The sequence below is a fragment of the Arachis duranensis genome, chromosome 6 (assembly GCF_000817695.3).
Source record: "Arachis duranensis cultivar V14167 chromosome 6, aradu.V14167.gnm2.J7QH, whole genome shotgun sequence".
Lineage (NCBI taxonomy): Eukaryota > Viridiplantae > Streptophyta > Magnoliopsida > Fabales > Fabaceae > Arachis > Arachis duranensis.
In genome coordinates, this window is record NC_029777.3 from 98,234,738 (window position 1) to 98,245,676 (window position 10,939).

Sequence of the window (10,939 nt, forward strand, 5' to 3'; positions counted from 1 at the left end):
TATATTTTGGAAAAGATATTAATTTATTTATATACGTTAATGTATATACATAATTTAATTTATTTATATATAAATAATTAAATATATATTTATATACGAATATATAATTATATATACATATTAAAATAAGTAGTTATTAATAAATGTTTGGGAGTTAAGTTTAATTTTTCATGTGTGAAGAAAATAAATTAATTCATAAAAAAAGAGAGTCTGAATTTTATGCGAGTTTAATGGAGTTACTTTGATGAGTACATATAGTCTTTTTACAAGCTTAACAATTCACAAAAACACACGCTCAAAATTCTATAGGACAAAAAAATATTGGGATCAATAAATCAGTCTATAATCAAAATTTATTTTTATTTTTTTAAAATAGTTTAAATAAAAAATACAACTATAACCATGTCCAATATCATTTTTAATAATTACTCCTAATAAATACAATTAACCAACTTACTTTATATACCAACATCAGGTGACATTAATGTCAATATGAAGCATGTCAGTTACCATGAACAGAATTTGTCTTTAGCCACATTCTCTCTCTCTACACTTGTCTCACAATCCTATTGACAACACAAATATATAGATATAGAAGGAATCTTCCTTCTACACCATAGAACTCACCAATCTCTAAAATATGTTGTATAGTAGTTTTTCAAAGTGGTTTTTTGGGTATTTTTCATAAATATGCTTTTAATTTGTTACTTTTTTTTAGTATACTTAGTTAGTTGGTTTATTGGTTAAAAATCTCAGTCTTAACCTCTAATGATACCATTATGTGCTAATAGGAGATTTTTAGCAACCCAACGATATTGGCCCAACAGAAAAGAACGCATTTTCATATTTTGCCTTTTCAGTAACCAGGTAAGCAAATATATTATGGAATATTATATCATGCATGTTAACTGATTAAAGAGGTGGGTTAAATCTTTAACTTCCAATGGTTTATTTTTAATTTATATTCAGTTAGTGGTCTTTTCTACTTTTCTCCTTTTGATAGTTTTTTTTCGCCTATTAGATGAGTTTGTTTAGCTAACTCTGAGTTCCTGATCTTTCTAATCTGAAATGAGTATAGACTACAACAACTCTAAAAATATTAGTTTTGGTAAATTATCAATGTCCATTCAAAATAAATAATATAATGTTTACTAATCATACATATATTGATACTGATTTTAAAAATTCAGCATTTATTAATACGTAAAAAGATGATTCGAATTTTATGTACATGATTTGGTTTCAGAATCCATCAAGATAATATCAATTTCTTTTTCATTGTTTCTTTCAAAACTTCAGTATTTTTTTCTGTACATTCAAAAAGACCTGATATGTGTTGGTTACTTAGTTACATATTTTTGTGATGCTCATTATAATGTCAATTCATTTACGTGATTATTGTTCTCTTGTGTTGCTCAGTTAGTAATAATAGTAGATTTAAAGGTATATATACCTCTCTTTGCTAAATAATTACGTAAAATTATGTGAAGCATTTTCAGCATGTTTTGTTAAACATGAATTAACTTTAGGAAGAAATTTGAATATAGGGTGAGAGAGCTCTTCCCCCAACTTTTGTTTCAACTCATGGCGAAGGATTAGGGCCAATGTTCTATGTCATTGACGAGCTAGATAATTGTTTAGTGTTTGAGCTGATAAAAAAGAATGATCAGTTGCTCATAACTGACTACTCATTTGAACATATTAGAACTTTCTATTTTATCGATAGAGGGGCATCTGTTCAATTTAAGTATGTTGGTTTCGGAATTTTTTTTATTTCATTGTCGATTCACGACAACCAACCCATCCAAGTTCACCTTGATCCTGACTCATATGTGCCTGAGCTAATGGACCTAGAGACACTTAATAATGTATCAAGAGTGTTCTACATAAAGTATACCAGGATTAATGAGGACTCATCACCTGATGTGATGGTTCTATCTAGGTCTGAACCATCTAATGATCAGTTTTCATCAGATGGTGATGAAAACAATGATCAAAAGGGACACTGGTAGGGGATAATCCACATAATCCGATAGACTTGTCTAGTGGAAGCACTTTATCAATAGAGGTCAACAAACAAAGTAACGAGACGAACAAATTGTCTGATCATAGGTAATGCTAAATGTAACTTTTTTCCCCTTGTGTTTTGGATTTTAATTTCATGGGATAGCTTGCTATTTTTTAGTGTGGTGACTAACATATTTAAATTATCCTGAATTAGATATATTCCAAAAGTTTATTATGAAAAGACCATCACAGCTTCGGATTTGGGTCAATCTAGACTGATAAGTTGATCTCAAAAGAGTCTTTTCTTTTATTTTTTTTTCTTGCAAGCTTATTGAATATTCTTCTTAAATCTGTTATTCATTGTGTATGAAAATACTATGTTTATCTTAACTATGAATTATTCATTGCAGTATCTGGTTTCGAAATTCGCTGCATATCTTAAACTATTTGGAGATGGTTCGATTTGGACGATCACTAGTCCATGTTCCAATGTAGAGAAGAATGTGTTCTTTTTTCACTTACTGAAAAGTGGAGGAAGAGGTGGAGAATAGAAGTTTGGGGTCGGGTGGAATGAATGTTGTCGAGTATATAATTTAAAGGAGGGGGACAAGATTACCTTGAAACTCGACTCGCTACCTAACCGTCAGATAGAGTTGTCGATTCAACGATGTTAGGCCTCCTATGTATAACTCTGTTTGATAGATATTTTGAACTATATGTTAAATTATTTTGGACATATTTTGTTTTTTGATTAATGAACAAATTTATATATGTTGTAAATATTTTGTTTTGGTATCAATAGATATATTGACATTCTGTATTTTTAAGATTATACATAATAGTAAACTACATCTCTATTGGACTTCTTTTTTCTATTTTTTTAGTATTTAACAATTGTTATTATATTTTATTATCTTTTATTATCTTAGAGAACATGTTATACCATTTATTGACATATTGAATAATTGTTGTATTCTATTGTTTTATTTAATGTAGTGATAATTTTGTAATTATCCAAATTTAATACAATATATCTATTTTTATAGAATATATTTTAGTTATATTCTTAGTATTTTTCTTTTAAAAAATTTTAAATTACGTGAATTTCGTACATTGCACGGGTTATCACGCTAGTATATATATTGTCAATGGCGTAATTATTCAGAAAAAAACTCCTAATAAAAAGGGTAAATTACTGATTTTTTAATAAAAAAATTGACAAACTAATTTTTTATTCTTTAGAATATTAGATGAATTAATTTCTAACTTTAAAACCTTAGACAATTTAATCTCACCAATCATATTAAGTTTTATGAAAATTAGGGATTAATTTGTCTATTTTTTAAAAAATCTAAAGACTAATTGATTATTATTATTTTTTTTGGTGACTAACTAATTGATTATTTTATTTTATCAAAAATTAATTGAGATAATATTCTAAAAATCAGGGAATAATTTGTCGAGAGATTTTATTAGAGACTAATTTCTTGGATACGATAATGATGAAGATTTTAACTATTTTTTTTATATCATATCTTCAATTAAATTTTTTTTTTCAGCAATCTTCAATTTTGATAATTCGCCGTGGCCCTAGTCTTGGTCTTAACAAACCCTCCCCGTTCCTACAGCAATCGCCGCCGTTCCTCAAGCTTCGCCGTCTGTCGTGGAGCTTCACCGCCGTCCGCAAGTTCATTGTCTCTCCTCCCGGTACTGTTTAATGACATTATTGTTGCTGCTGTTGTTGTTTAATTTCGTTAGTTCTTTAGGCGCAAATTAATTACCAATTTCTGATTGTTGTATTGTTTACCTAGAAGCTTCGAAAGAGGGATATGGCGACAGCTGAAGAGAGTGGAAAAGAGGAAGGGGCGAACCTTCTCGGGTCCCCGAGCTTCAGCGAGCTGGGAAATGGCCGTTTCAAGTGCGTAGAGACTGGTCACGAGGTCCTCTCCAAGGACATAGCCTTTTACTCTCGCAGCAAAAAGTGCCGTTTGGGTCTCATCGATTTTGCATTGTCCAATCATAAACCACCTCTCAATATGTTCAACCAAGACCCTCTTTGCCGGTAATTAACCCCTTATATTTCTTACTTTTTTCGATCAACAGAATAAATAAACAATAATGCTATGTCTACACCAAATATTACTCGCTAAATCAACCACATGTACAGAGTATATGTTGAAATATAAAATACAAATTGAAAATAAATTAAACAACACATATATTTATACACAAATACATACTGACTTATTTTTGGTGTGCATATAGTATTTTTGATAAACAAATAAATAAATAAAACATGAACTGAATATGTAAGGCATAATTAACTATGGAATTTGGGGTTTCTCTTGCCTATGATTGTGTAACTAAAAAAAAAAATTGATAAATGTTTCTATTTTATATTGTGGTAGCTGTTTGACTCTGTTGATTGTTGACAATTTAACGGTAAATGATAACATAATGGCATAGCTTTTGCCTTTTTTTGTTCCAGTTCAAAGGTGATATGTAAGCTAACTGGAGACAAGGTGAATAAGTCAGAGAAACATATCTGGAAGCATATGACTGGGAAGAGGTTCCTCAATAAGTTGGGTTAGTTGTTGTGTCTTTTATCTCACTCGGTTTTTGGTTTGGATGATATGGAATGAGATCTAGTGTTTGTGCTAGTGTTTGCGGAATATACGATTTGGGAATGCATATTGGTTTTATAATATGCTATGTTAATTGATGCATTATTAGCTTATATGTAAACAGAACAAGAGGAAGAGCAGAAGTTGGCAGGTCATGGAATGGAAGGCGTGGAATGCTCGGAGGAGCCCCAAAGTGCAGATAGTGGGAAAAAAGATAAGAAGAATAAGAAGAAGAAAAAGAAGAAGAGTAAGGAGAAGGGGGTTGAAGAGATTATATCTGAAGTTAGGGATCCTTCTAATGAGGGCAGCTCCTGCGAAGAGGAAGATTTCTGGATGCCTCCTGTTGGTGAACGTTGGGACAATGACGATGGTGGAGATCGATGGGGCACAGATTCAGAGTCGGAGCAGGAAATTGAAGAGGGAGAAAGAGATATAACTGGTACGTGTACCCTTCAAATGATATTTAGTAACAAAAGAACTTCAACTTTGTTATTCAGTTTGAGGCCTGATGTTGAATTACTACTCATATTGATTAATGATAAATAATTCACTTTGGTCAAGAGCACACCCAAAATGCATAAAAAGAAGAAAGTAGAAATTGCATGAAAATCTTGATTAGAAACATTGACGATTTGTTGCAAGATATTACAAGGTCCTATTAGAACACTTGTTAAGGATATTCATAGTAGAATTTCTAAAGCTTTTTATAAAACATATGTGTTGCAAAATATAGCATTTTAGATTTTTCAGGAACTTTCTACGTTAGACAACTTAAGAAGTGCCCTTAGGGCAAGTGTTAGTTAAACATTATCTACTGTTAGGAATTATTATTATGACAAAACTAGAAGGATGATACTAAATCCTAAAATCTATTTCCCCTGCTAAAGAGGAATATCATTCCAATCTCTCATGGCCTTTATAGGAGATAGAGGTTTAGCATCTAATTGTAGCCCATTAAACTTCTTGACCTGAAAATCTTATCGTTAAGGGTGCATACATTGCTCTTGAACCAATTATTCCAGTCATGGTGTATGATGCACAATGCCACAAATTTGCCTCTTTACTGGTCCCCAAAACAAACAAACCTAGTCAGCAAAAACTGATCTAAGGATACAGGCATACCCAACACTCAGTTAATTGTTATTGTATTAATCATTCCTTACTATAAATTATAATGAGTGTTGGCATCTCTTAAGTTACTAATTGCGTTGACGAATTTTTTAATAGATGGTTTTCCTGATGATGAGGGTTGCAGAGAGTCAGAAGAGTTATCATCAAGGTATTTTGCTTCCCTATGAATTTAAACAAAATAAGATCATTTCTGGTGTTTAGGACAAGTCAGTAACAAACAATAGTTCCAACTTTTCATCTTGTCCTAAGTATGTTGTTGATTTCTGCTTCCCTACCTGTAGGACAAAAAGAATGTCCATAGAAGTTGGACCAAGCAGCTTTGCTTCAAGAAAGAAGAAAAGTAAGAAAAGCCATGAAACATAATATATTTTGTTAAGTTTAGTTTAGTTGGAGAGAAACTAGAGCAAGATAGAACTTAAACAGCCAAAACCATCTTGTATCAAGATATTTACTTCAGCAGATGCGTGTGGCATTTTCTGAATTTTATGATTTTGATTTCAAGTAAGCAAGCATTTGTTTTATGAGGTTGCCATTCTTGTTATGTTATTCCTTTAAATCAGTTATATCAGCTGCAACTATGTTGAGGAGGCTGAATTCTTAATATACTCCTAGTTAATAAACCGTACATTTTATTTAATTTAATTATAATTAGCCTTTTCTATTACACTATTGTAGCTATAATCTCTGATGAGATGAAGGGAGATTTTGTTTGATTTTCAAACAAACAAGCTTACAACTTGTTTTTCATAAATATTTGAAGGGAAAAAAAACTGAATTTATAATGTTCTGAAATTTTGATTATTTTATAAAATTTGTACAAATATATGAGAATTTTTGTTAAGCTACTAGAAGTTTAGTAGTGACTAGTTTGGGTAGTATGCTTAAAGTCTTTAAATTTTCAAACCTCATTGAAGGCACCCTATTTTGTACATTCATCAAGATTGTACTATATGTAGGGGCAAAGTGATTCTCTCTGGTCTTGTTACAGCAAATGGTGTCTGAATTGTTGTGGTGAATTACAGATTGTCGTGTTACACGCAATATTCTTAAAGTATACTTGATATTTAAGTTTATGATATTCGGTAGTTTTATAAACTATGACATTGATTTCTCATAAACGTAATACTTGTTTTTTGTGTATAATAATGGCATTGTTCAATGTTGTTGTTTTAGCTTGTTTCCACGTTTGACCAGTTGATTGAACAATAACCAAACAACGCAGATGAAAGAACCATAGTTTGGTGGCGATTACATCAAAGCCTAACAATATGTAAAGCCAACAGAATCACTTTATTGATGATCTTTCGTGTGGCTATTAATTTTGTCATCTTCTAGCATGTTATTAAAAATTGCAACATGCAAGTCACAGAAAACTTGCTTGCCATCCACTTTTATTACTCCACGTATCGTAAAACTTACACTGCTAAATTGCTAATCTTAAACGAGAAGCAAGAGTTGCCTATGATCGTAATTCGTACTATGGTTTTGTGTTTGCCTATTTGGGAATTTATTTCCCCAATCTAATTTTAGTTAACAACCTAAAGTCTAACCTCTTAACATAAATTCCTAAGTTGGACCATCATAAAACAAATTATATGGTGAGTATAATAAGAAGCTAAGCAAAGTATTCCATGAGATTCAATTCTCAACGAGGTGGGACTTGTACAGCTCTTTGTGCCCACAACTGGACAGAGACTTCCAGCATCTTGTGTAGGATGGTCTAGTAACAAGTCTTAATCGGGATGTCATATAAAAATTAAATTGGCCAAACTGGTCTAAAAGCTACCTTAAGATATTAGAGTAGTCTCACACGTGTAAAAGTTATCAAGTTTTAAAAACTATTTTTTTTTTATTTTTAGACATTAATAAATTAATAATGAATAATTACAATTGACCATGTGAATTGGACAATAAAATTGAAATGAAGGAAGTAATCATGTGAATCTAATTAAATCAGTGCTGCTATATGTAAAAGTGAACCCCAAAATTGCGCACCCTCTTTGCTTTTTTTTTTCTTTTTTAAATTATTATTTTACTTCTCAATTTATTCATCTTTTTCGCTTCCTTTTCTTTAATTGAAGTAAAATATGTAAATTTGAGTGAATTGAAATAAATAAACTAAAACAATTTATTAAATTTGTTATACGACCACACAAGAAATTTCTCTATAATTAATTATTTAAAAGTCTTGCGAACACATATTTTAAAGATATTAGTTAAAGTGTTCAAATGAAAAAGCTTTATTGAAAAAAACCAAATAATTAGAATTCTTGATGTATTTATAATATTTTTATTAAAAAAAATTGTATTAGTAGTAATCTTATACACTAACTTTAAGACACGTATTAAAAAAATTAAAAACCTTAATTTAATTCAATGACTACTCTAACAAAATTCTCTCAATAGCAGCAGTAGTGCTTGATTGAAAGCTTCGTTTAGATTCATTGGATAAGTACAAACATGAACAAATTTGGAAGTGGGAAAATTCATTACTTAACGAAAAATATGAATAGCCTCAACAACTTTCACTCCTTCATTTATTTCACTCCAACAACTTGTACAATCTCAATTCATCTAAACCCTTTTCTTTCGAAGATAGAAGCCATCGACCCTTCCCTTTCCCCCTCTGTCCTGTCACCTTTTAATTACATTGTTAGAAAGCCAACCACTCAGAAAACAATATATTCTCTCAATCTCAACAAGTTCCGATTGAAAAAATAAAATAAAATAAAATAAAGTGAAGCCTAGCATGTCTTCCATCCAAATGGTTTCTACGAGCAAATTCCGTTACAAAAGGCTGAAACCTGAAACTGGGTTAGTTGAGGAGGAAAGAGAGAGAGTGAATCTGAGGCCAGCAAGGAGCAGCTGGTTCAGATTCAGAAGGAGACATTTTAGAAGAAGGTTTAGGGTGAAAGTTCCAAGCTTGAGAAGACTATGGAGGAAGAAAGCAAGGGTTGTTTCAGCCATGAAAGTTTCATATGCTAAGGTTCTGAAAAGGTTCAAGGATGGGCAAGTTCATTTGGGTGATCTCTTTGCTGGCAACTACTTGTTCATGCAAGTCAATCCTGCATCTTTGAAGTATCTTGAAAAAGAGTTCTCCACTCTTTCTAATAATAAAGTTGCTAAGTCTTTTTAATTTTATATTATTTCTTTCTTATGCTAAAGTTTCATATTTCATACAATTAATGTGCAACTGTAACTGCAGAGCATAGGGCCTGTAATATATATATATTATCTTAAATTTCATTGCTTTTTAATGCACAAGCTAAGCTTTTTGCTGAGAAAGTTTTGTTTTGTGTGCTCCTTCTTCCCCTTTCCAAATATAATAATAATAACAATCATACTAGGTATATAATTAAGCCTCCATACTAGGTTGGGTTTTTGTTCATGGAAAATTCCTTTACTCTCTAAATTCATTTACCAATTGCTTCTGGATTTTTTTTCCCTACCAAAAGTTGCCCACTAATTAAATAATCTAGTCTTTTCATTTTAAAAATAGATAAAACATGACACAAAAACAATAAACAAATAAAAACATGACACAAAAACAATAAACAAATGACAGAAACATAAGAATTAATATTATTATATTTTATTTTTTTAAACTAGTATTTAATTTTAGTGAACCTAAAAAATAGTTATTTTAAGAAGAAAAATGTATTTATTAAATAAATAAAAATAAAAATTTATAATGTATTTAATATATTAAAAATGTGGTGCAAATATTAGAATTACTTTAAATAATTAGTAGGATAGTAGGATGCAAAATTTTGTTGACCGGACCTGAAAATTAAAAAGTGTTACCTGGATGCAGCGAACTTAATTAATCATTGTTGACATAAGCTGCTGCTCTTCTTTAAATCTACTGCTACATCTATATTTATAGGGTATTTAATGAGAATATAGAAATAGTTCATGCTAACTTTCTTTTTTTTTTAAATATTTTTGCTATATATAATTTATAAAATATATTTTTCATTATTTTTAAAACTTAAACTCGAAATTTATTATTTAAATAATTTATTATTCCAATTAATTTATGTTTATCATTTTAAACATATTTAATAAATAAAAAACTAATAGTAATACACTAATATACTTTATCGTGCCATTATTGTGTTTGAGGTATTGGCCATTATTGGGTCTCACCTTATTCGAGATTTTATTCATTAGTCCCATCATGATGATCTTACTAGAAATGACAATGGATAGAGTACAGGGGAATTTGGAGCTAATCATAAATTTATCTATAGAATAAAATTTTTATATAAATTCAATTCTATTTTATTCGTAGATTGAGAATATCTCAATCTTAACTCTACTCGTTCTTAATTCGTGGATATTCGATTCTACCTGCGAATTATAAAAAAGATGTAATATTATTATATAACTTAATGATAATTTAAAATAAAATTGATTTTTATGTAAAAAAAATATTAAATTATTAATTAATGATATTTTTTTAGTAATTAAGGATTTTGCATTTAGTTAAAAATCTTTAGTCTAACTTCTACTTAAAATATATTTTTATATAAATATATAACATATACATACATAAGATGCGGGTTAATCGAATAGGATTGAGACTCAACTCGCACCCTACCCAATCAATACAAAAATTCTACTCGTATGTTATCCTATCCGCTGGGAATCTAATTAACAACCCTACTTGTGGTGTGTATATATATATATATATATATATATAATTAGAAAAATAATTAATAATATTGTATCATATTTAAATTTTTATTTTAATTTATATTATGTATGTGATGATAGCTATATAAATTTTGAAATTTAATTTTATTTATTAGATTTTAATAATTATAGGAGCGGGTAGGGACAGAGCGGGTTAGGGTTCAATGTTTTACTATTCACGGATAGAAGCGGGGGCGGATTCTATGAAGGTTGTTGTACTGCGGGGCGGGGTCAGGTAGAGCAAAAATTCGCCCCTACCCGCCCCGTTGCCACTCCTACTACGAATTAGTCGGGTAGGATTGAGGCTAGGGGTGGCAAATGGGCCTAAACTCGTTGGACCGGCACGCGTAACTCACTAAACAGGTGGGCCGGATTGGAAAATTGAGACGGCAACACTTTGAAAGCCCGCCTAACCGCACGGCTTAAACTGCGAGTTCTGGCGGGGCGGGCCTCTCTGATGGGCCCAGCGCTTTTTGGCA

General features: G+C 30.6%; 2 protein-coding genes across 3 annotated transcripts; both read left to right on the top strand.

Moving 5' to 3' along the window:
* The first annotated feature begins 3,514 nt into the window (after window positions 1-3,514).
* On the top strand, window positions 3,515-6,399 carry LOC107494913 (uncharacterized). Of its 2 annotated transcripts, none has more exons than XM_016115953.3 (6): window positions 3,515-3,714; window positions 3,819-4,069; window positions 4,496-4,593; window positions 4,756-5,070; window positions 5,859-5,910; window positions 6,044-6,399. In XM_016115953.3, the coding sequence occupies exons 2-6, from the start codon at window positions 3,837-3,839 to the stop codon at window positions 6,123-6,125; spliced, it is 780 nt and encodes a 259-aa protein (XP_015971439.1). In that variant the 5' UTR covers window positions 3,515-3,714; window positions 3,819-3,836; the 3' UTR covers window positions 6,126-6,399. The 2 variants fall into 2 exon arrangements, with proteins under 2 accessions (XP_015971439.1, XP_015971440.1); XM_016115954.3 differs by having other exon boundaries at window positions 3,541-3,714; window positions 3,822-4,069.
* A 2,112-nt stretch (window positions 6,400-8,511) lies between these two features.
* LOC107494897 (uncharacterized) lies at window positions 8,512-8,898 on the top strand. Its single transcript, XM_016115937.1, has one exon. The coding sequence runs from the start codon at window positions 8,512-8,514 to the stop codon at window positions 8,896-8,898; it is 387 nt and encodes a 128-aa protein (XP_015971423.1).
* The last annotated feature ends 2,041 nt before the right edge of the window (window positions 8,899-10,939 follow it).